The sequence below is a fragment of the Delphinus delphis genome, chromosome 6 (genome assembly GCF_949987515.2).
Source record: "Delphinus delphis chromosome 6, mDelDel1.2, whole genome shotgun sequence".
NCBI classification, from domain to species: domain Eukaryota; kingdom Metazoa; phylum Chordata; class Mammalia; order Artiodactyla; family Delphinidae; genus Delphinus; species Delphinus delphis.
The window spans coordinates 99,130,077-99,154,666 of record NC_082688.1 but is presented as its reverse complement, the minus strand read 5'-3'; the positions used below and the strand labels follow the sequence as shown (position 1 = coordinate 99,154,666).

The 24,590-nt window shown below is 55.7% G+C and overlaps 3 protein-coding genes across 4 annotated transcripts in view; 1 reads left to right on the top strand and 2 right to left on the bottom strand.

Annotated features, from left to right (window-relative positions):
• The window catches only part of BMP1 (bone morphogenetic protein 1), a 40,455-nt gene extending 34,478 nt beyond the window's left edge, over window positions 1–5,977 (bottom strand). For both annotated transcript variants that reach the window (XM_060015136.1, XM_060015137.1), the window contains exon 1: window positions 5,482–5,977. In XM_060015136.1, coding sequence (XP_059871119.1) covers window positions 5,482–5,635 — 154 coding nt within the window. In that variant the 5' untranslated portion in view covers window positions 5,636–5,977. The remainder of the gene's footprint in view (window positions 1–5,481) is intronic.
• A 539-nt stretch (window positions 5,978–6,516) lies between these two features.
• SFTPC (surfactant protein C) lies at window positions 6,517–9,193 on the bottom strand. The gene is made up of 6 exons (XM_060013560.1): window positions 9,081–9,193; window positions 8,203–8,358; window positions 7,738–7,860; window positions 7,399–7,509; window positions 6,901–7,048; window positions 6,517–6,713 (listed from the first exon to the last, which is right to left on the bottom strand). The coding sequence occupies exons 1-5, from the start codon at window positions 9,120–9,122 to the stop codon at window positions 6,911–6,913; spliced, it is 570 nt and encodes a 189-aa protein (XP_059869543.1). The 5' UTR covers window positions 9,123–9,193; the 3' UTR covers window positions 6,517–6,713; window positions 6,901–6,910.
• Window positions 9,194–15,378: 6,185 nt separating this feature from the next.
• On the top strand, window positions 15,379–23,896 carry LGI3 (leucine rich repeat LGI family member 3). The gene is made up of 8 exons (XM_060013558.1): window positions 15,379–15,599; window positions 16,475–16,546; window positions 17,360–17,431; window positions 17,747–17,818; window positions 17,919–17,990; window positions 18,646–18,815; window positions 18,969–19,133; window positions 21,207–23,896. Exons 1-8 carry the CDS (start codon window positions 15,394–15,396, stop codon window positions 22,022–22,024), a joined length of 1,647 nt encoding a protein of 548 aa, XP_059869541.1. The 5' UTR covers window positions 15,379–15,393; the 3' UTR covers window positions 22,025–23,896.
• Window positions 23,897–24,590: the final 694 nt, after the last annotated feature.

The window sequence follows — 24,590 nt, the reverse complement described above, 5'->3', positions numbered from 1 at the left end:
CCCAACTGCAAGTTCCAAGCCCATTAAGCCAGTAATAGTAGCAAGAGTGACACCTTATGTAAATGTCTGTTGAAATTTACGTGGTGCTTTCCAGTTGACAAAGTGCTTTCCTATTAATGAATTCAGTAATCCTGGCCCACCAGGGACATGCCCATTGAGCCAAGCTCCACCCACACACTTGCCTAGGAGTGTCCCATTACAAACTCTTGGAGAGATAAGATAGTGGCTAGATTTGAGCCCACCTCCCTGACTTGAGAGATCAAAACACTTGGATGTGAGTGGGGAAATGACTTGGCCAAGGTCACCAGCTGGTAGGTGGCCCAGAAGTTCTTCCTCCACACGGGAAAGATTCTCTTATTGAAAACATCACCCTTGGCGGCCTGGGCTCAGCAACTGATGGGATAGCAATACAAGGTGCTTCTCAGCTGACGTGCAAGGGTGGCCTTAGCAAGGATATGGGAGGGTAGGTACACCCCATGGAGGTGCTGGCGGGTCCTGCATGCCAGTGTTCATACGGGCATTCATGTCCCACGTGAATGCCCTCACGCCTCTGCTCACTTTGCACCTTTGCACAGACGCTGTACTGCCAGGCTCACACAGCCACACCCGCAGACATCACCAAGTACACACGTGGCTGGACATTTACACTCATCTTCAGACATAGCTGCAAACAGCAAGGTCTTTGGAGTCAGACAGACCTGTCTTTGAATCCCAGCTTGACTACTTCTCACTGACAGGTCATACGAATTCTTCTAAACCTCAATTTTCTCCTATATAAAAAAGGAACAAATAAAAGAATCTGTCTCCCAGGATTACTGCACGAAATAAGGCATGGAAAGGAAGCATCTAGCACGAAGCCTGGAGCACAGTAAGAAGCCACAGAATGGCCACTGTTAATATCGCCCCAATAGTAGCCCTATAATCTCAAGTTCATCGCTCTACTTTCAAGGGCATAGAGTCTTCACCCACACTGGCCTCCTGGCTGAGTGAAGCCCCCAGGTGCTCAGAAGCAGAACCTTAAATTCCAAGTACAGAGGCCACAGAACTGTGTTGGCCTGCGGGACCAAGGCGGTGTGGAGGACAGGGTGAGCGGAAGGTGGGCCAAGCTCTGGGCTAGCCTAGCCGTGGAGCTCACTGTCAGCAGTGCCCTGTGGTGGGAATGTCATGACTGAAGAATGTGTGGGAACTGAGGGGGGAGGGGAGAGATGGGGGTAGGCAGGAGAGCCTGATGGCCAGGAGCTGGGCCTGAAAGCCCTCTTCATTTGGGTTGCCCTCCGGGGAAGCTAGGGAATCTGGATCCTGGAGAGTCCAGGATGCCCCTCCTTACCAGGAAGGAAGCCCTGGGTCAGGGTCAAGGTCAGGATAGTAGTTGTTTTCAACACAGGATCAAAAGTTTTTGTTTTGTTTTCCATGTAAACCAGCCAGGAGCACTTATGGCTGCTCCATAGCCAGTTCCCCCCCATCACACACACACCCCCGCCCCCCAGCAGGAGAGGAAAGAAGAGAGTAAGCAGCGCATCCTTCAGGTCAGCCTCCTCACTGCAGTCTCCTCCCCTTTTAGGGGGAGGGAGAGGAGCCTGGCTGGTGTGACGGAGCCCCAAAGCCATGTGTACCAGGCATACTACGCATGTCCCATTACACAGATGCGAGCTTCTTGCTGGGGGAGGACATGCTTAAGCTCCTGCAAGTGTTTGCGTGTACTTAATCACAGGTGTACATTTACACACAGGTGCACATTTGCACATGCACTTACATGTACTCAGGGGTACCAACATGCACAGTTGAACAGACTTGCCCATAAAGCAGGGGCACACCCACAAACGTACAAAAAACACACTCTTGACTACTTCCCTGTGCAAGCCCTAGTGTTTTCAAACACACAAAGAACTGCACGTGCATACCCCATTTCACAGGCTACACCCCCAGAAGGAGAGGGGCACCTTTAGAAATGGAGAGGGGAGAGGAGAGAAAGAGAGATTAGCTGATTCCCCTAGCTATCCTTAGGGGGTAAGCTTTAGTGGCCTGAGGAGTGACACGTTCTACTCCCTCCCCTCCCCCAATATCTTCTCCCCAAATCCCTGGAGAAACTAGAATTATTGAGAGTTCCTTCTTCTGGGGGAGTCCCATCGGTCCCCCTCCATCTGGAGCCCAGGGAGATTGTAAGACTTTTCCTCCTCCCTTGGGGCACCTAAAAGAGAAGGTGACTCATGGAGCAGGGGTATAGGTGGGTGGGTGACTCATTCAGCATGTCTGGAGGGGGAATGTGGTCTGGCAAGAGAAGGAATTGTTTCTCAACCTCTGGAGCTGATAACCTACTCCTCTGAGGCCCCCTGAAGTCCAAACCTGGGCTACAAAGCCCCTGGGATGAGGATGCTGACAAAGGCTGGTGAGCTACTGGCCCAACTCACCTCCCCAAAGCAGACCTCTGAGCTGCCAGGTGAGGCTGCAGTAAGGTCCTCGCTGGCCCAGGAGAATCCCTGTGGGCTTCTCTGCTGATGGGAGCAGCTGTGTCCCAACTCCTGCCTCTAGGGTCCCTCCCAGAGTCCTGAGTCATCTGGGGCAGCCAAATGGAACTGGGAATCTTAGGGAAGGATTCCCCTGATGGTTCCGCATCCCAACGTACAAGAAATCAGGGCTGACTCGCAATCTCCCTGGGAGAGAGAGAGAGGGCTTGGTGGAACCAGCTCTGAGCACACACAGGCCAGCTTGGCTTCCTGCCCGTTGTTCTGGTCTCGTCCAGAAGATCCAGGCACCTCTCCAGGGTATCAAGGGTCTTAACTTTGTCCTTACTGCAACAGTAAACCATCACTCTGATGGTAATAACAAGAGGTGACCTCAAATGAAGAGGCCCCGCTCTCCTGAGACATCACAGGGGAGCCAGGGAGTCAATGGGGCTTTCATTCTTGGTCCTTCACGTGCAAGGAGGAGGAGAGGAAGAGGAGAGAGCTGGAGAGCATCAAGTGGGTAGAGGGAGCAGGGAGAGCCAGGTGCGTCCAAAGGAAGTAAAGCCAGACACGCCTGCCACTGCCACCTCCCGCATCTGGAGGGCAGGGCTCAGAGGGGGCAAGAGGTGAAGGCAGGCAGGAGAGGTTAACACAAACAGAGGAAAGAGCCTGGGGACCTGAGGCCTGAGGGTGTTGGTGTGGGGTCTTAGGAGTCAGGCCGGAGGGAGGCAGGGCTGCACCAGTCACACCCAGGAGGGAAGCCTGGTCTGACCCTGAATCTTGGCCTTGTCAGGCCCTCCTGGCCACCCCCAGGCCTGGCCCAGCTCCCCACGAGCCCCACGAGCTGGAGAACTTTCTCCAGAGTCCTCATTTGAAGTTCCAGCTCAGCTAGCCCCACCCTTCCATGAAATCTGAGACTGGGGATAGAGCCCTCAGCCTCCCACTGCTCAAACCCCTCCAATTTCCAACTGGTAGTGAAATCCGTCAGATTGGCTTCCTACCTATTCTTTAAGACCTTGCCCAGCCCTCCTTCTCCACAAAGACCTCCCCAAACTTCCCAGCTTGCTGTGATCACTGTTTCTCTGCCACCACTACCACCAGGGCTGCAGAGGGGCAAGAGGCACCACCAGGGCTGCAGAGGGGAAAGAGGCTCCTTGAGCCTTTCGGGCTTTCCCTCCTTGGTTTGCGCAGTTGGTTATGTCCACGTGTGTCTTGTGCTCCTTTCAGACTGTAAGCTCCTTGAGGGCAGGGGCCATGACTTATAATTCTCTGTATCTCCCACAACATCAAGGCCAGGGCCTGGCACCTCTTAGGCATTGAGTAAATGTAGACCAGTTGAATGAATAAGTGACACCAGGATGGGGTTAAGGAGACACTCCCTTCTCCTGAAAACCAAGCCTATTCCCTCAGAAAAAAATGAAGTCAGAGCGTGAGGCACAGAAAACAGGGGGTAGGCCACCAACATTTATTTAGTGCTTACTGAGTGTTATGCTCTCATATGCATTTAATATATGTTCTCACATATAATCCTTACCACCAACTCTACGGGGAATCAGAGAATCGTATTATCAGTTCCATTTTACAGGTGAGGAAAGCAAAGTTCAGAGATGATAATTACCATTCCCAGGATACTACAGCTAATGAGTTGTGTGTCCAGGATTGAGAGCTAGGTCTGCCTGCCTCCAAAGCCCACGCTCTGTCCACTTAGCCTCATGTCCACCCCAAGCCCAGCGAGAAAGATGGAGGCTAATGTCTGGTTTGCTCACAGCCCAGCAGGGGTGGAGGAGGAAGGGTTGAGGGACTGGCTTTTCCTCCTCACACTGGAAGGACTCTTATTCCTGCAGTTTGCTCTGATCCATCACCCAAAGAGGGGTCCCCCGGGTCACGACCAGAGCAACCTGCGCCCCAACACCTCATGCTCCACACAGGCACTTCTAGAACTCCAGGCACTGTGCCACTGCCCTGGCTCTGGCTATGTGGAGACAGTCTGAAGTCAGAGGCAGGAAGTCGAGGAAAGGTTCTGATATCTTATACCCTGTGTGTTCTCTTGTCCCAGGCAGCCTGTCAGGGTCATCCGATCAGGCAAACGGCTGGAGTGCATGACCATCTGGTCACTCTGTGTGGCGGGGAGGAGGGGGAATCCCTCTGGGCCCAGCAGGAGTGAAAGGGTTACACGGGGTCTTCATGGACAAAGAACACACACACACACACACACACACTCCGGGGCCCTGACCTGGACTAATTAGCCTCCAGTGTCTGCGGGACACAGAGGACCGATATACAGTATCTGAGTTCTCTGTTTTTCCCCTTTCCACCCCACTTGGCCTTAGTAGGTCCTCTGGCACACGGGCAGAAGTTAACTTCCTGTCCTGGGCTGGCTTCTCTAACTTTGACAGCTGTCTCCGAGGTCAGAAACCTGCTGCCGCTGGTGGGGAACATGGGATTCCCAGTGGGCATGATCTCAGAGGATCCGTTGAAAAACTTTCTTCTTCCACTTGCTGGGTGGGGGCCTCAGGAGACCTGCTCCTTGGAGATACAGGCCTCCCTGAACCCAGCGGGACAGACGTGCAGCCCCCGGGCAGCCTAGACAGACAGGCTGGAAAACACCAGTGTGCTGGAGCCCGGGATGGGGGAGAAGGGAAAAGTGCACACACACACACACACACACACACACACACACACACACAGAGGAGTTTGGCCGGAAAAGTTTCCAGTAGAAGGAAAAGCCTCCTTGGCAGCAGGTTTCTCCTGGGACCCAGGCAGGAATCCTCTGGGAGAGACCAGAGACAGCCACGGCAGCTCCCACCAACAGCAGCAAAACTTCAGTCCCTAAAAGTCCCCCAAACTTCCCCCTCCCTCTCTCCCTCTTTCTTTTGTTCCCCACTGCATTGCCAACCAGGCAGCTCCCGGCTTCCCACACCGGACTGTCCTCCCCCAACCCCGAACCCTCAGCAGCCCGCGCCTCCCTCCCAGCCCCGGCCCGCCCGCGCCCGACCCGGGCGCCCCGGGACCGGCCGGTGGGGTGGGGGTCGCCTACCCGCCTTGCAGGGGTCTTTGTAGTTGAGGGGCTCCGCGTCGTCCTCCTCCCCCAGGTCATAGGTGTAGTCGGCCAAGTCGAGCTGCCGGCCCGGGCGCGCGAGCAGGAGCAGCCAGAGCAGCAGCGGCAGCGGCGGGCGGGCCACGCCGGGCATGCTGGCGGGCGCGGCGGCGGCGGACGCGGTGGCGGCGGTGGCGGCGGCGGCGGCGGGTCGCGCCCGGACGCGGGAGCGGACGAGAGGGGAAGCGGAGGACTGGCGGCGAGGGGAGGGCGCTCCCGGCCGCCCGCTCTCCCCCCGCGCTCTCCCTACCTCTTCCCCTTCCCTCTCCTCGTCCTCCCTCCTTCCTGTCTCCCGCCCCCTCTCCGGCCCGGCTTCTCCGCTCTCCCTTCCCTTCTTTCCGTCTCTTTCCTTCTCTCCCTCCCTCACTCTCCCCCTCTTTAGGGAAATGAGCTCGCTGGAGGGCGGGTTTTCGCCTGGAGCTCGGCCCCCCTCGGGGCCGGGACCGTGCTCGGCCGGGCCGGGACGTGCGCCAGCCGGAGGCGGGGAGGGTGTAGAGCCGGCCGGCCGGGAGGGGGCTCGGGAGGCGCGGGGAGCGGGGCGGCGGGGCCGGGGAGGGGGCTCCGGGCGCCGGGCCCCGGGGTGTTCGGCCCGGCGCCCGTCCCGGGCCGCGGAACACGCCGTCGGGTCAATCTTGCCGCCTCCGCCTCGCTCCGTCCCCCGATTTGGGGCCGTGTTTCCCCGCCTGCGGCTCTCGCACTCTGCCTTTCTCGGACCCTCGCGCTCTCCCATCTCGGTCCCTGTGCCTCTAGTTCTGTCCTGTCTCTCGCCGTCTCCGTCTCGCTCCCTCCCTCGGGAGACGCCACTGGAGGGCGCCTGAAGCCCGCGGATTGCTCCCCAGTCCCCTCGCCTCATCACCCTGGGACCAGGGGAGAATGGGAAAGCCCGCTTGGCGTGCCCAAGGCCCTAGCCTTCCCCTGGCTGGCCCCCACCAAGCGCGGGACTGAGGCATGTGAGAGGATAGACGAGGTACACCCTTCGTTTTTCAACCAGGCTGCTTTATTCTTTGGTGTAGGAACCCCCTTGGGTCCTGGGAGCTGCTTCTCCTCTGCCCACCTCTCCCCACAGCTCCCATTTCTCCAGGACCAGTCCCAGTGGTACTGGCAGGAGCGGCCTCCTGCCTGTCTGCACAAGACCCTTTGCTCCTGGAGCTTTGCTGTCCCTTGCTGAGGCCCTGCGAAGCAAAGGAACACTGTTTATTACGTGAGGGAGAGGGACGTGGGGTGGTGGTGTCTGTGAACCTTCCCTCCCCTGAGCTCTGTAGGTGACCCCGCCTCCGTGGTTCCCCCAGTGCCTGGTCAGCTGACATGACCATCCTGGGCCACTGTTGCTCCAGTGCCCTGGAGGTCACACCTGCTCACCTGATGGGTCCTAGATGTAGTAGAGGGGCACCTCGCCACACAGGGTGCTCATGGTGCTGCCCAGGAAGGCCAGGTCCCCAGAGGATGCCAAGCTGGCGTCACGGCCCTCCTCCTGGCCCAGCTTGGAGGTAGGTACTGAGGGCTCGGCCTGGAAAGAGCACCTGATTTGGAGGCTGGGAACTGAGTTTCTGTCTCACCTGCGGCCCTTATTGTGGGACCTCAGGTGTGTCAGGCAAACTCTCTGAGTAAAGAAGGGGCTGTGCTGGAGTCAGAAGCCCCCAGGGGGTGTGTGGGCTCAGCTGAGGCCAGCAGCTTGGCTGTGGGGTGGGGATGGTAAGTGGGTAGGAAAGGTTTGGTGCAGGGGAATCCCAGGAGGGCATTCACCTGGCAGTCCACGATGAGCAGCGCTTTACAGGTGACAAAGAACCATCATCTTCAATGCTCCTCGTAGCAGCTCTGGGAGGGAGACAGCCCACTCTTTCTTACCCACACACCCACCTGGAAGTTCTGGAATTTTCTAGTGAGAGCCTCAAGACTTGGGATGCTCTGCGGAGCCATCTTCATGACGTAGCAGCAGGTTCCCGGGGCTGGCTTGTAGGCAATCAGGAGCTGGGCACAGGAACCCCAGAGTTGGTTCGGGAAGGCGCTGCCTAGCTCACTCCTAACTCTGGTCCTTGGCCATCTCCCTCTAGGTTGGGGACGGGAGGGAGTCATACTGGAATCTAGGGCTCAGGCAAAAGTGCTGGGGGGGTGGGGAGAGGTGGACATGTACGAGTCCACAGCTGCATAGGTCTAGCACAGTGTAGCCCTAGGGTCAAGAGGTCCAGGCACACCCACCCTCTGGTAGTCATACACCGCGATGCCAGTGGAGCCAATGGAGAAGGTGGCAGTGGTTCCCACACGCTCACTCAGGGCCAGGCGTTGCTGGGCTTCCGGCCCCGCGATGCTCATCTCTAGGACCTAGGGGAGGGCATAGTGCTGCCTGGCATTCCTCTTTCCCCACTCATCATGCCCACCCTCAGTCCCCTTTACTCAAATGCAATTTTTTCTTCCCTGGGAGCTCAGAGAGGCCAAGTGGAACCAGGTGCTGGAGGGAACAGGTCATCCCACCGTGGGGCAGGGGCCTGGTGAAAAAGCCCAGGCCAGGTTTGCCACCCTGTTCCCACCTCTGTCCTTCTCTGAGGTGCCACTTGCCTCCTCCCCTCTTTCCCCTTGGGCAATCTGCTATCTGCCCACCCCATCTCAGGGCCTTTGTCTGGCCTGCCCTGTACCCACTGCCCACCCCATCCCAGGCCTGCTCACCATCTCAGTATGTTTCTGGCTCATGTAAAGAGCCATGAGCAGGGCCCCAACAATCACCACGACAACAAGGACCACGACCACGACCACGATGAGAAGGCGTTTGATCTTCCCAAGACAGGGGATTCGGAACCGGTCCCCAGGGACTGCTGAGTAGTCCTGTCGTGGTGGGGCAGGGAGGGAGACAGGTGTGAGGTCATGAGGATGCCCTTTCTTCTCCCTGCACAGCCAGGACACCTTCCCACACTCTCCCGAGGCTGAACAACCAATGCTATGGACATGCAGAGAAGGGCTGAGGAGATCGGAGAAGGCTTCCTGGAGGAGGGGGCCTGGATTCCCATAGATGCTTAGAAGTGAGGTCTGGCTTGGAGACACCCAAGAGAGACTGTTTCACCAGTCTCATCTCCTGCTGTTTCCTCCAGACCTCTGGCATCCCAACCATGCCCAGTCCCTCTCTGTCCTGCCCCCACCCCCCATCCATGCCTTTATGCATACTATCCCTTCTTTCTGCAATGCCTTCCTTCTTCTCAAGCTGGTGAGCTCCAACTAGTTCCTCTGGAGCCAGCTCAAATGTTGTTTTCTCTGCGAAGCTTCCTGTGATCTCCCGAGTAGTAGCTCCTTACCCAGTGCTTTCTACAGCCCTTTTCACTGACCCCTGTGGTGACTCACGGCCCCTCATATGGGAGTTAGTGGCTGACGAGTCTATCTCTCCAAGGGTCTCTGTCTTAGTGTTTGGTGTCCTTATCTTGATTTAGCACAGTCCTAAGTTAGTTGAGTGAATGAATCTGGATGAGGAAACAGGCCCAGAGGTTGGAGGAGGTAGGGCCCACTACACACAGATACACTCCCGCATACATGCACACACACACGATCAAACTCACCGGCGGGCTCTCCATCAGGACCTCTTTGCTGCCCACATCCATCTTGCAGTAGACACCTTCCCCTCCTCATCTCCAAGTGTGACTAGGGTCTTATATGTGCCAGGAGAGAGAGGGGACAGAGGTGAAAGACCCAGCCCCTGTCTGCCAGCCAAGCCCTCAGCTTTGAAGCCTGTTTGTTCCTGGTCCTCCAGAGCTGAGGGCCCGATAAGCTAGCTGCAAGAGTGCCTAAGGGCCCTTGGCGCTGGCGCATGAGTCCTCTTGGCCCCAGCAAGAGCAAAGCTAGGTAAGGTGAGCCAACCTGCCCTTGGGTGATGTACACCTCTCAGCGTGGGTGTGTTGCTGGCGCCTGCCCCTGCAGTCCTTTGGCTTTTCCTGATCTTCTGCCAGGCTGAACCTCTTAGGCAACCAAGGGTCTGACCCAATGGGTCCACCACATTTCCCAACAGAATTTCCCCTAAGCATAGGGCTGGGCTCCAGGAAGGGGAGCCCCTGTGGACCCGCAGGGACAGTACTAAAGGCACAGGGTGCTTTGGCATCAGTGTGGGCGTTCATAAATGGTTCATAAGTTCTCTGAGAGCATCAGATTTTCACTTCAAGTATCTGCCTCACCTCCTCCCACACATTTCGTACCTAACCTCAGACGTGCCCCCAGTCATTCTTGCCCGGATTCTGAACACTGTCCCCCCTGGTTATAAATGCTTACTAACACACAGTTTTTCTTTCTTTGGCATAGGCTTGTTCGTAAGCTGAAGGCTTTTTTTTTTTTTTTCCTAACCTGCTTTTACTTTTATTTGCATTTATTTTATGCTGAATTTATTTCCAGACCATATGTTTTTGTTTCTTCAGTTTCTTCTGGGACAACTTTCTCTTCTGTGCAACCTCCTCTTCGGGTTTAGGAACAATCTGCTCTTTTTTTTAGGGAGGATCATCTCCACGTGGCGGGGGGTGTTCTATAGGGATTAATCCGACCGTGAGCTCTGTGAAGTCCTGTGCTACATCGTGGGGGCTTGTCCACCTGCATGTGCTTGATGACCAGAGAATCCACATCTAAACCCTTCAGTTCAGCATCACTCTGCATTTTTAAGCACGTGCAGCAAAATTCCGCACTCTTTTTGAACCACCGACCCTACGTCCAGCCCCCAAATTGTAAAAAGGTGTGTTTGGCCTGAGCACACCTACCAGCTCCACAATTGTAACAAGGGAACAGCGCACATTGCTTCTGCAAAGTGACATCATTCAAATACTTGGTGGCTTTTTGGATATGCATACCCTCGATAGCCTGAGCAGTTTCACAGATGTTCCTAAAATGAACACGAAGATTTGAACTTCTGGATTTGCATGATTCTGTGGGGTTTTCTGTATCAAGTGAATAGCAAACCATTTTCAGAGATCAAGCTGGAGGCTTATGATAGCAGTTCCATGCCTGACACTTAGTCCCAGACAGCCTTGCACAGGGCTGAGGGTGGTGACTGATGGGGTCCCCATCTCCTCGTCCCTGAATCAGCCCACCTGCTTGGTGTTGCCTCGCACCCTACCCTCTCGACACTCTTCTTTCTATATCCTCTGATCCTATATTTGCCCTGAGAATGTTACTCACCCAGATATGAACCACTTTCTGGATCTTCTTCTCCTCTCTACCTCTTTCCTGCCTCTTTGCCCAAAGCCATCTCTGTTGTTTTGTTGTACTAAACCACATTGACTAATGGCTGCATCCTTTCTCTTGGGCTCCCTCCACTTGCTGGGCCAGGTGGTCCCTACAGCGCCTCCACCTCTAAACTTTCACGCGAGTGTTAAGTCAGAGCCCCATACCTCACTCCTCTCTTGGCCTCACCCCCTGTCCTCCTTGTACTTGAATTCCAACACTTCACCCCAATTCCTGTCCCTTGCTGGGGCCCCCTCGCACCTTGGCCCTGCCCTTCAGTCATGAGCTCGCCCCCAGCTCTCCAGCCCTTGCAGGATCCCGTGTCCCCACAAGGACCCCCTCTCCAGCTGGAAAGCCTTCAGCCGCCAGGTTGCACAATGGCATGGCATCTGAGCTGAGAGCCCCGAGAAGCTCAGAGAAGGAGAGAGGGACAGAAGTGTTTGTTTCCCCCACCCTACTCACCCCCCAGCTGCCACTTTAAATATTTGCCTAAGCCTCTAGCAGCAAGTGTCCTAGGAGGAGTGAAAGAGGGGGAGGGGGCTCCGGGGAGAAAGGGGGAAGAAGCATCCTCCTCTCAACTGTGCGCAGCTTCAGCTGCGTGCAGGTGCCAGATGCAGGAGACAGCCTGCCTGCAGGGCCCACCCCTGCCCACCCCAGGGCCCCCACTCCCGCCCCTGGTTGTCCTGGCAACACTGGGACTGATTGGCTGACTCACGAATACTGGACCTGAGCCAGGTGGGCAGCGGGCCAGCGGGAGAACCAAGGAGAATGGCAAGCATCTCGGGGGTCCCTGTGGGCATCTGGGGCAGGGGGCGCATAGTCCAGCTGTGGGGCTTGTTCTGAGCAGGTGCTGTGCTTAGGGCTTGCCATCATCCCTGGCTGCTGGGAAAGGGATCTCTTCCTTGGAAAGAAGCCGCTGCTCTCTTGGGTCCTCAGTCTCCCCTGCAGGCTGCCCTTAGACTGTGGTTCTTACAACTTTGTTTTTTTCTTTCTTCTTTCTTTTTTAACTTGTTTTTGCCTATTTGGAGGTTGGGGAAGGAAGGGTGATCTCAAGTTTCATAAGGGAAGTTCAGATGCTGGCACTGACCTGGTAGAGGTTTCCTGTCTTCCTTCTCAGGAATGGGGGCAGAACCTTCCGCTGGGCATGCATGGCTGTCACCTCGTCCCCCACACCAGCCCTCTGCTGCAGGCTTTTACATTTTTGGCCTTTACTTAGGCCATTTCTCCTTCCTGGAAAACGCACCTTCAACGCCTCTTTACTTCTCTGAATACCACCGACCCTAAAAGGCCAGGCAAGAACCAATGACGCCTCATCTGTGCTCACCACCCCAGCCTATGGCGCCCCCTCCCTCCTCCAAGATCACCCAGCCTTCCTGATGCACTTTCATCTGCCACTTAGCAGGCACTGCTGTCCCCAACAGCTACATGGGTTTTTTTGGTTGTCTTTCTTCCCAGAAATCCTGCCGGCCCTGGGACCAGCCCTGAGACCATGCTTTCCTGAGGCTTCCCTCAGGGCAAGGAGCATGCAGGCAGCCAACATGTAACTCTATTCAATGATAATAAGACTGTCACCAAACGTGGGGGGGGCTCCTGGTGAGGGGTCAGTAGTTTATGCCTTCAGTATGTCCTCAGTGCTTCACTGGCCAGCTCAGCTCTGGGACTTTGAATAAGTCATTCTGCTTTTCTTGGCTTTAGTGTGTTCATCTGCGAAATGGGTCTAATACAGCCTGTCCTGTCCCCCTCTCCAAGCTGTTGTGAGGCTCCAATGACATCATGATGTGAAAGTCCAATCTTCACGACTATCATCATCTACTTCACCGCCAGGGCACCTCTTCTCAGTAGCTAAGAATAGGACCCAGACGGAGACTTCCCTGGTGGTGCAGTGGTTAAGAATCCACCTTCCAATGCAGGGGGCACAGGTTCGATCCCTGGTTGGGGAACTAAGATCCCACATGCCAGGCCTGCGTGCTGCAACTACTGAGCCCATGCACTCTGGAGCCCTCATGCCATAACTAGAGAGAAGCCCTTGCGCTGCACCGAAGAGCCTGTGCATCACAAGGAAAGATTCCTTCCCAACAAAAGATTCCGAATGCCACAACGAAGATCCCACATGCCGCAACTGAGACCTGACACAGCCAAATAAATAAATAATTTTTTTAAATGGTCAGAAATTGGAAGCAAAATTTGTGGAGCTTTAGGGCTGGAGAGTATTCTTTAAAAAAAAGAAAAAGAAAAAGAAAAAAAGGATAGGACCAGGGACTTCCCTGGTGGTCCAGTGGTAAAGAATCCGCCTTTCAATGCAGGGAACGCGGGTTCGATCCCTGGTCAGGGAACTAAGATCCCACATGCCACGGGGCAACTAAGCCTGTGCCACACTACTGAGCTCGTGCGCCTCAACTAGAGAGCCCATGTGCCGCAAGCTACAGAGCCCACGCGCTCTGGAACCGGCACACCACAACTACAGAGCCCACGAGCCCTGGAGCCTGTGTGCCACACTAGAGAAGAGAAAACCTGCACGCCACAACTAGAGAGAAGCCCGCGTGCCACAACGAAAGATCCCGCATGCCTCAACGACGATCCCGTGTGCCGCAACTAAGACCCAACGCAGCCAAAAATAAAAATAAATAAATCTTTAAAAAAACAGAGAGGAAAGAATAGGACCCAGAGTCCCCCTTTCTGTCTGTCTCTGAGTTAAACCTCTCTGAGAATGTGGGTGATGGAGAACCCCATGGCAGCCACTCCTGTTTGTGCCTCCCCTTTTCCTCCTTCCAGCCCCTCAGCAGCAGGGAATGAACAAGATTCACTCTGCCCTTTGTGTGCTGGGCAGAGCCGTGCCAGGGACGGGGGTGGGGGGGATGGTTGCCCAGCTGCCCCAGCCACTCTCCCCACCCCCACTGCTTGTCTTCCCACAAGCTGGCATGGAGAGGGCAACACGGGCAGTTGGATGGGCAGTAGCAAGTGAGCACCCAAGGGCAGGGGCATCCCTGGCTGGGAGAACATGGACTTAAGCTCAGACCAGAGAATCCCCTGCTAGCAGAGGCTGGGGACAGCTGGGGAAGCATCTTATACCTAGCGATCTCAGTTTCCTGGACTAATGGAAAGAGCGCTGGACTGGCAGCCCAGCCAACTGACTGTAACTGTGAGCTCTTGGGACAATCAAACACCCCCTCCACACCCCTGGGAAATAACGTAGTAGAGAGCAGCAGTTCTCAAACTTTTTGGCTGCAGGACCCCTTAACACTCTTACAAAAGTAGCGAGGACCCCAAAGTGCTTTTGTTTATGTGGGTTATACCTATTGATATTTACCACATTGATGTTTACTGAGAAATTTTAAAATATGAATTAATTAAAATAGCAATAATAAACCCATTCTATGTTATAACATACATAACATAAAAATTTTTATGAGATTAACTATTTTACAAAGCAAAAATATTAGGGAGCAGACTGTCATTGTTTTACATTTTTGGAAATTTCTTTAATTTTGTTAATTCAGTTGAATAGAAGATACCTCTGGAAAATTCCAGGGTACTTCTATAAGAGCATGAAAGTGAAAAGGGCAAATAATGTCTTAACATTGTTAGGAAAACTGTTTGGACCTCAAAGACTCCCTGGAAGGTTCTCAAGGGCCTCTGGGCTCCCTGGACCAGACTTTGAAAACCCCTGGTGTAGAAGAACGGCTGTGGACTTTGGAGCTGGGCAGGAGAATTTAAATCCCTGCTCTGTCACTTTCTTCTTCGGGTACTACGGGCCTCACTTTTCTTATCTGTAGAAGGGGATTAATATCAAAGACCTCAGAAGGTTGAGGCACTTAAGTAAGTAGAGTACACAACACGTAGTAGATGTGCTATCAAGCTGGGCTGCTTTCCTCTTGATACGGGCTTCAGTTTCCTCGTTTGTTAAACAAAGGGCTGGACTGGAAATGTCCAAGGCCGTTTCCAGCTCCAACAGGCTGTGGTTATTCAGTGAGGAATGTTCTGGAATTCCACACATTCCCATTCCAACTCCAGTGATATTTCCCCTTTCAGCTCCCACAGACACAAAGGCACATTCTGTTTACTAGCCTGTGGAGACGTGAACACAGATACACACATGTCACTTATGACACATGACATGCCCATGAACTCTGCTTAGAGGCCGCTGAGCGCCAAGACATACGCACAGGTACACAGAGGTTCATGGATCTATACATAGCGCAGAAATGCCTGCCCGGGGGAATATGTGCCTGTGCCTGTGCCCGTGCAGAGACAGGTGTGCACGCGTGCAGGATGCACAAGGAGACCTCGCACACACGCACTCACGCACAGCCACGAGCAGATGGCCCCAGAGACCGCCCGCAGGGTGTGCAGCGGCCAGGGCCGCAACCACTCCTTTCAGTGGCTACTCCCCGCCCGGGACTCCCCGCTCCGCCCAGCGCGCCCCCGCCGCCCGCCGCAGTCCGCGTACTCCCAGCTGGTCAGCCCTCGGCTCGTCCCGGGCTCCGCGCATCTCTGCATCTCTCCGAGGGCTCGGCTCGCGGGAACGAGCAGGGGAGGGGACGGCCGCCGGCGCCCGAGGGCCCGAGGAGTCGCTCTCCGCAGCGGGCGGCTGGGGCCCTAGCTGCGGCAGCGGCTGCCTGTGGCGCCCGCGCGGGGTGGCCGAGAGCGGTGGGGCGGGAGCTCGCAGGCAGCATGGCGGGGCTGCGGGCCAGGCTGGGCTCGGGGCTCGGGTTGCTGGCGCTGTCCACGCTGGGCCTCTGCCTAATGCTGCAAGTCGGCGCCAAGAGGCCCCCCAAGACGCCCCCGTGCCCGCCCAGCTGCTCCTGCACCAGGGACACCGCCTTCTGCGTGGACTCTAAGGCAGTGCCCAGGAACCTGCCCTCCGAGGTCATCTCTCTGTGAGTGGTCTCGTCTGGGGTCGGGTGGGGTGGGGTGGGAGAGCTTGAGAGGGGAGGAAGGCAAAAACCCGCTCTGGGAGTGGGTGGGGAGAACCCCTGCTCCACCTCTACAAAGTGTGGGGACCAGGAGGGCTCCAGGGGGTCCTCAGGACTGCAGATTCAGGCATCAGCCCTGGCTGGGAGCTCTGCAGTCGTGCAGGCTCAGCAGCCGTGGCTGGGAAAGCTGGTGTTTACGGCCAAGAATGAATCATCACCACCATCAGCATCAATGAGACCTACTGTGTGCAGGGCTCTGGACTTGGAGGGAGGGGGCTGTTTACATGAGCATGGGGGCCCCTGCCTGTGATGTCACACCAAGGACAGAAGGCTTCTTGTGGGGGAAGGGTGGCAGCAGGGGGAGGGGTGAAAGTGAGATACACTCCTACAGTGCCCTGGCACGGGCAGATGCCTGCCACTGGTCTCGCCAGCCACTCTGCACGGGGCCAGCCAGCCTGTCACTTGCAGCAAGCGGCCTCAGGAACTAGACAGGCTGTGTGGTCCCTGAGAGCAAGATGCGAATCCACCCCCCCCCATCCCAGTGCCCCATCCCTCAACAGCACACGGCGGGTGTCTGGATGATGGAGAAGGTGCGGGCAATGGAACCTTCTTTGGGCTGAGGTCCTTAGTGCTCAGAGAGGCAGTAGCGGAGGATGATGAGGAAGGCAGGCAGTGAGCTTGTGAGAAGGGAAAGACAGCCTCAAGTTGGGGGAGGAGCCAGGTGACATGGGGAGTTTCCAGGGCGAGGGTATGCAGAAACCATTGCCCTGTCCACCTCATGCCACCCCAGCAGAGTCCCTGCATACTCCCCTCGGTACTGACTCAGGTGTCCCCTACAGGACGCTGGTGAATGCTGCCTTTTCAGAGATCCACGATGGAGCATTTTCCCACCTGCCACTGCTGCAGTTCCTGTATGGACAGAGCCTTGCTGAAGGAGGCAGGGGAGGGGTGGGGGCGGGCAGGGGAAGGGGCAGATCCTGGACTGGGGAGAGGGGAGAGGTTGTGAGTAGCCTTGGGAGGTTAAGAGGCAGGCGTCCCTTACTTTCTCTCCAATGGGAGAGCCACAAACAGTGAAGCAGTGGGGAGTCAGGAGGGTTGCAGGGACCAGCAGTTTTGGGGAAGGAAGATGGGGGTTGCCCACAAAAGCAAAGAAGGGGGTATTTGGGGCCCAGTTAGGAATGGACTTTCCTCCTCTGCAGATCCCAAAGAATTGGGTGCAATAACTTAGGCTGGTGCCAGAGGGTGGACACTGCAGGGGAGAGAGCTCATCTTAGAGACAAGTGACCCCAGGGATCAGGTTCTGAAGAAAAGGCTGGGGGACTGAAAGGGAGGGAAGACGGGAGGGTCTGGAATTCTAAAAGGGGCTGTTTATGTTTGAAGCCCCAGTTGCAGGAGAGAATATATGTGGTTATCCTCAAACTTGCCATCCATCTGGGAGGGACTGGAGAGAGCTGGGGTGAGGGTGGGAGCACAGAGCAGTGGGGAAGGACCCAGCTTGACAGGAAAGGTCCGCCCCTGGCTGTTCTTACCCTAGGAGCAAATAAGGACCCTGGGAGCTTCTGGGACCAGAGCAGGCTCCTGCCTAGACCTGCCGCCCAGGCTGCTCTGGGGTTCTCTGCTGGGGTCCCAAGGGTGGGAGGCATGGCCCGGGGGTGAGGCAGCCGGCTGGGGGCTGGCGAGGCAGGTGTGCCATTGGAAGCTCTAATCCACCTTTGTCTCTGCAGGTTACTCAATTCCAACAAGTTTACACTGATTGGAGACAATGCCTTCACAGGACTGTCTCACCTGCAGTACCTGTGCGTGGGAAGGAAAGGGGAATTGGGAAGTGGAAGGGAGGAGGGCTGAGGGGGAGGGGAGCGAGGAGGGCTGGGGGGAGGTGAGGGGGTGAGAGCCCTTGAATCCTCTGACTGCAGGACCCAAGCAGAAGGTCATTTCATCCATCCCCCTGCCTAAACCATCCCGCCCGGATGCCCTGTCATTAATGTCGCCAGATTCAGAGTGGAAGCCTGTCTTAGGGTCATGGGCTGGAATCTAGGTGGGGCATGGGAAGTAGCTGGTCGAGGGTCCGGGATTCCCAACTGGTGGCTGAGACAAGTTCTCTTTTTCTCCAGCTTCATTGAGAACAATGACATCTGGGCACTTTCCAAGTTTACCTTCAGAGGACTCAAGTCTTTGACACACCTGTGAGTACATCACACTCGTACACCAGACCAAAGCCCCCTGTCTCCTGTGGCCTTTGGCTTCCGTCACGATCTTCGGATGACCCAGGGGTCTCTCTTGCAGCTCACTGGCCAACAATAACCTGCAGACGCTGCCTAGAGACATCTTTCGGCCCCTGGACATCCTGAGTGACTTGTAAGGCCTGAGTCCTACTTCTTTTGACAATGGCACAGAGGGACACGTCCCTGGAGGGAGGGGTGTGGGAGCCAGAATTGGGAAGATCATAAGGTCTTGACAGGCTGGGAGGGTTTGGGTTTGGGGTGGGGAGAAGGCTAGGTTGAGTTATATATAGATTGGCAGCCTTTCAAGTTGGGGTTCTTCAAGGCATCTGTGGGCCCTCTTAAAATGCACACGAGACGTTATGTATATATGTTTTTTAAAACATGCGCTTTTAAAAGCTATGTTTGATTTAAATCTACGTTAAAGGCTGATAGCATAGCCACAGTCATTGATCAGTATTTCTACAAGAACACAAAAGCCCTGGATTGTGGAAGGTTTGGAGGAATTGGGATGCAACAGATAGTCGTGCAGGTCATACACTGCAAAAGGCACCTGGCCAAGGAGGCAAGTAGGGGATGAAACTCAGCCTGCACTCTGCTGGCCAAGCACGTGTCCACGGGGCTGCACCCACGCCAAGGGGAACATTTTCCTAACTGGCACAAAGATGCCACATGAGCAACCAACAGCAGCCTTGACAATATCTACTTCTGAAAACCTAGATGGCCTGGGTGGGCAGAGCAGCTGGGAGCCTGTCCCTCTCTGAGGCCCCTCCATTACCCTCGTGATCCAGGGACCTGCGGGGCAACTCGCTCAACTGTGACTGCAAGGTGAAGTGGCTGGTGGAGTGGCTGGCACACACCAACACCACGGTGGCGCCCATCTACTGCGCCAGCCCGCCCCGCTTCCAAGAGCACAAGGTGCAGGATCTGCCGCTGCGGGAGTTCGACTGCATCACCACAGGTAGGAAGAAGCTGCCCCACCTCGGGCATCAGGCTGGGCCTCCCCAGGGAAGCTCCCAGCACCCTGCCTTGCCAGTCGAGTAACCCTCACCACCCAGAAAGCTCTTACCCTCCTCCCTAACCACCACACCCCCCGCCCGACCCATCCCTGCAGATTTCGTGCTGTACCAGACCCTGTCCTTCCCAGCGGTGTCGGCCGAGCCCTTCCTTTACTCCAGTGACCTCTATTTGGCTTTGGCCCAGCCAGGAGCCAGCGCTTGCACCATCCTCAAGTGGGACTATGTTGAAAGGCGGCTTCGAGACTATGATAGAATCCCAGGTATCTGTGCCTGGCCTGGTTGCGGTGGTCCTTATGGTGGGGTGGGCTCCATTGTTCCTGTTCATTGAATTCCTATAGGTAGAAGGATAGATGAAACATGGTCTCTGCACATAAGAACTTTCTAGTCTTTGGGGGGAGGCTGACACATACACACATAACATCCAGATAATACGTAGGTGTTAGGAGGAAGATATGACCATAATGCTCTGGGAGCACAAAGGAGAGGCCTACCCTGGGCAATCAAGGAAGGCTTCCTGGTGGAGTAGATGCCTAAGCTGAATCTTGAAGGATGAGGGAGAGGGAGGAGTGATGTCCAGGATCCTGGCTTAAGTAACTGGACGGTGCCAGAGAACTAAGGGAGATATAGGAGTGGCCAGTGAGCTCAGTTTGGGATCCGCTGAGTTTAAGCCGAGTCTAGAAGGCTGAGGGAGACTTAGCTAGGAGAAAAAATGTGGGAAGGGTGTTCTGGCAGAGAAAACAGCATGAGCAAAGTCAAGAGGGTGTGCAACAGCTTAGCATGCGAGAGCATGCACGTGTAAATAGTTAGCAGCTCACCGGATGACAGCATAATGTTCCAGGTGGAGAGTGGCAGACGAGACCCGAGAGAGATGAGGACCAGGCCATTGACAGGTTCTGAGCAGAGTGTATGAATCAATCCAATCTGTATTTTGGAAAATTCCCTCTGTGAGCAGTGTGGAGAGTGCTAGGCATGAAGCAAGACAGGTGGGCACACCAGAAGGGGTTCAGCTGGAGCCTGGACTGGGACAGCAGCAGTGTGGATGGAGAAGTAGAATAAGGGGGGATTGAACTGACACAAAAGGAAACAGAAAGTTTAAATTGCCCTGTATCTATGAAAGAACTTGAAGTCGTTACGTAAAAAACCCTTCTCCCAAAGAAGACTCCGGGGCCAGATGGTGAATTCCATCAAACATTTAAGGAAGAAATAATACCAATCTTACACAAACTGTATGAGAAAGCAGAAGGGAGGGTTGACAGGACTTAGGGACCGGTCAGCGGTGGGTGAGGGAGAGGGCGGCAGTGTTGGGGATGGCTCCCAGGATTCAGGATGGGGTGACTGGGTGGAGCCGCCAATTGAAATCAAGAACACAGGTTTGGGGGTAGATATGGAGCTCAGTCTCGGCAATGCCAGAGTTTGAGAGGCTTGTGGGTGTGGGGGGAAGGAGGGTCTAAGCTGCTGCTCAGGAGCTGGGGGAGTCATCAGCATCTGGGTGCACAGACCAAGGCTGTGGAAAGGACTCAGGGCGGTGACTTCCAGAGCCTGAGGCTCAGCACAGGCTTCCCTTGGGAGACAGGTGGGGTCACGAGGAGGAGGAGGGTGGTGAAGCAGCGCTGGCAAGCAGGAGAGGAGAGGTGATGACTGGGGACACCAAGAGAGGCGAGAGTGTGTCCGCACACGACTCCGGTGCCTGAGAACGGATCCGGGCAATCTGGTTGTGGTGCAGATGTTCTTGTACATAAAAGCCCTCTCACAAGTGGGAGCTCTTGGGGGATTGTGTTTTCATACACAAGGCTCCAAGGCTCTGTTTACCTAGGCTTTGTCACCAGCTGTGGCTGTGTTCAAACTCTTTCTCCTTCACCTGCCTCGACATTCGCCAGTGGGGTAGCCTTGGGCAAGTCACTAAGACTCCGAGCCTCAGTTACTTTCTGTGTGAAATTACAAAATAATAGGGTGTATTTCAGCGTGATTCATTGAGGCAATGTGGTCCCACTTAGCACAGTGACTGTACACGATAAAAGTTCAATAATGGACATGACGGTTATACAATCGGTCGATATCTAGCAGCGCCTACTTTGTGCTCAGTGTCAGCTTATAGTTGAACCTTGGGGTCAAGAGCAAAGGGAGGGTGACGCTGAGGTTGATTATTAGCTGTGAGACAATTAGAAAGCATCGAGCACCCAGTGGATATTCAGCAGGGAGAGAATACTGTAGCAAAGAGACTTAGTCTTCGCCCACCGTTGGAAGGGACCAACCCACTTTTCTGAGGGTGTGGCGTGGGGCAGGGGCTCGCAGGCCCCCTGACGCTGCCTGACTCGCTTCCCTCCATCCTGCAGCCCCCTCTGCAGTGCACTGCAAGCCGATGGTGGTGGACAGCCAGCTGTATGTGGTGGTGGCCCAGTTGTTTGGTGGCTCTTACATTTACCACTGGGACCCCAACACCACGCGCTTCACCAAGCTGCAGGACATCGACCCTCAGCGCGTGCGCAAGCCCAATGACCTCGAGGCCTTCCGCATCGATGGCGACTGGTACTTTGCCGTGGCTGACAGCTCCAAGGCGGGGGCCACCAGCCTCTACCGCTGGCACCAGAACGGCTTCTACTCCCAGCAGGCCCTGCATGCCTGGCACCGTGACACTGACCTGGAATTTGTAGACGGCGAGGGCAAGCCACGCCTGATCGTGTCCAGCAGCTCCCAGGCCCCCATCATCTATCAGTGGAGTCGCACCCAGAAGCAGTTTGTGGCCCAGGGCGAGGTGACCCAGGTGCCTGATGCCCAGGCTGTGAAACACTTCCGCGCAGGTCGCGACAGCTACCTGTGTCTCAGCCGCTACATCGGTGACTCCAAGATCCTGCGCTGGGAGGGCACCCGCTTCTCCGAGGTGCAGGCGCTGCCCTCCAGGGGCTCGCTGGCCCTGCAGCCCTTCCTGGTGGGTGGCCGCCGCTACCTGGCCCTGGGCAGCGACTTCTCCTTCACACAGATCTACCAGTGGGATGAGGGGCGGCAGAAGTTTGTGCGGTTCCAGGAGCTGGCGGTGCAGGCCCCTCGGGCCTTCTGCTACGTGCCTGCTGGGGACGCCCAGCTGCTCCTGGCCCCCAGCTTCAAGGGACAGACACTTGTGTACCGACACGTGGTGGTGGATCTCAGTGCCTAGAGGGGGTCCGAGGCCTCTGGGTTCCTCGGAGCACTGGAGGCTGGGTGGAGCCTCCGGGGGAGCAGCGTGTTTGCCCGTGTGAAGACACATGTAGCCAACCTGCATACATGCCCTCACGTACACATCCCCCCGGCCAGCATGGACCGTACTGTGGACTCTAGCCCAGGGATGCCACTTAATTTTCACTGTAATCAGCATGAAGTCTTGTATACGCACCAGACAACCCAGCCCCTGGTGCCCTCCCACATGTGGATGCCGGTTCACCCCACACCACCTCCCTTGCTCTGCTGCCTTCCACATGCTCTGGCCCAGGGAGGGGTCCTGGGAGGGCTGGAGGCTGAACCGCTCCCTCCTGTTCTTCAGCTTATCCTTCTGACCCTCTGGTCTTTCCTGTTGGTGCTCCAGGTGTCTGTTTACCTGCTTATGCTCTGCATCGCAGCCCATGGCCACATCCTTCATACTGCCGGGTGCACTCACCCACGCTCCCCGCCTTCTGCACGCACACGTCGACACGGACAGACTCCCTCAGTTACACGCACACACACCTGTCTACACTCCCATCTCCATGGGCACACATGCAGATTCAGTGCTGGGTCCCCTCCATGACCTTGCCTCTCTTCCTGGAGGGGCACAGAGTACCTGTCCTCCTCTGCTCACCCCTGGTGTGGCCAGCCTGCAGCTGAAAACGATTGGAATGGTGGTGCCAACCTCTGGACACCAGCTTGACCTCCTGGGGGCAAAGCCCCTCTGCCCGAAGCAATAACAACAGCTCCAGCAGACCCTGCCTTCTTCCCAGCGCTGTCTCAGTGCTCACTGGAGTTTCCTTCTCTGACCCTGAATCCAGCTCACTGGTGAACAGGAGACCACCCAGATGAAAGCCTTTCTGCTTTTCTTTCCTGTAGCCACCCCAGCCCCAGACCACACCCTGGTTCAGCCCCACCATTGGGATATGGACCCTGCGCTGTGTTGGCTCCTTTGGGTGCGTCCAAGGGCTGGCCAAGCCAGGGTCACTGCAAGTACCTGAGGCATCTGGGCAGGTGCCAGGAGTGGAGCTGGGCTGAAGAGCATCCTGGGGGCCCTGGTGCCCCTCCAAACCACAGAGGCACACCCCAGGAGCACTGCCTTTCAGTGCAAGCTGAGTGCCGCAGGGGGGAGGGAGGGAGGGTCCTGTGGGAGCGGCACCTGGCAGCCAAGCTTCTGCTGCCCTCTGCTGTACGCTGGGAACAGAGGGCTCTGAGATGTTAGGCTGGTAGGGAAGGCACAGGGCAAGGAGTCTCTTCCCTGTGCCCAGACTGTGTGGGGACCTCCAGGTAGGAGGATGCCCAGGGGCACTTGGGGACAATGCTCTGATTCACTTGCTTCAAATAAAAAGTTTCCACCCCATTGACGGCTCTCAGGTATCCGATGGTGATGGTGAGCGGCACCTGTTTCCTTAAGAACAGAGCTGTGTTGTCTGTCCCTGCTGCTTGCAGGGGGCCAGCATCAGTTGCAGACCCCCTTCCTCCCTGCTCCCCTCCCTCTGAGGAGTGAGTAGCTGGTGCTGGGGTCAGAAGTTCATGGTGATGACGCTCAGGTGCTGGGTGAGTGTGACTCGTCTCCGTCACCTGGGGCTGACTCACGGCCAAGTGTTCCTTCTTGGAGATCACAGTCTTGGGGCCCGCTGGGACTGGAGGCTGTCCCTCGGTCAGGTCAAATCCAACCAACAGGGCCAAGGACAAGCTCAGCAGTCCGTCTCCTCTCCACCCCCCTCTGCTGGACAAATATGTGTCATCGCTGCCACCCTCGGCCCTGGGTGTGAGATTTCAAGCAAGTCGACTGATTTCTCTAAGCTGAGCTTCTCCTTCTGTAAAGTAAATAATAAAACCTACTTTGTCCGATCCTGATTCTGCCACTTACTAGCTTGGAGGTCTCAACCATATTCCTTCGCCTATTTGTATCTCAGTTTCCTCATCTGGAAAATGTGGATAATCGTGCTACCTATGTGAGAGGGTTAAAATGAGATTTGAATGCATCAGATTTATAATGTGTTAATATATGTAAGGCTTAGAATCGTGTGTCTGGCACAGAACTAAGATTTTTTTTTTTTTTTGATTGTAGGACTCTAGGAGATACCCAGGTGGCTCAGAGAAGGCTGCTTTGTGGGCGAGGAGAAGGTTGATCTTTGGGGAGACCTTCTGTCTGTGGATTAGGGTTCCTGACCTATCTTCAGTCTCAGAGCCCCTGTACCCTACATCTTACCTTTAGCCTCAGATGCCCACTCCTCATAATAGGGAATCTCATAGGTGATGTGTTTGGGTTTCCACCTCCTAAAACCACAGTCACGTGCTCTTGACTTAGCAGGTATCTCTTGGGACCCCCCCAGCCACACTGTCCTGGGAATGCCTTCCTGCTTTCTCAAATGGGGAATGGGCCCTCACGCTGTGCCAGGGAGAGGTTGCCAGGGAAAGAGGGTTGGGTCTCCCAGACATGTTGGCACTCTGTTGCCCGGTAGAAAGATAAACATCACTGTGATTGTCACTTCCCCCAGGGCACCCGCCAGGGTTGGAAGACACTTCTCCCCCTGAAT

Coding starts and splice junctions, on each gene's coding strand:
- SFTPC (XM_060013560.1), bottom strand. CDS start 9,122: ATGGATGTGGGCAGCAAAGAGGTCCTGATGGAGAGCCCGCCG. Junction 7,861..8,202: donor GCCAGAAACATACTGAGATG/GTGAGCAGGCCT, acceptor GCCCTCCCCTAG/GTCCTAGAGATGAGCATCGC. Junction 7,049..7,398: donor GAAAATTCCAGAACTTCCAG/GTGGGTGTGTGG, acceptor TGCTCTTTCCAG/GCCGAGCCCTCAGTACCTAC.
- LGI3 (XM_060013558.1), top strand. CDS start 15,394: ATGGCGGGGCTGCGGGCCAGGCTGGGCTCGGGGCTCGGGTTGCTGGCG. Junction 16,547..17,359: donor CTGCCACTGCTGCAGTTCCT/GTATGGACAGAG, acceptor TTGTCTCTGCAG/GTTACTCAATTCCAACAAGT. Junction 18,816..18,968: donor GTTCGACTGCATCACCACAG/GTAGGAAGAAGC, acceptor CCATCCCTGCAG/ATTTCGTGCTGTACCAGACC.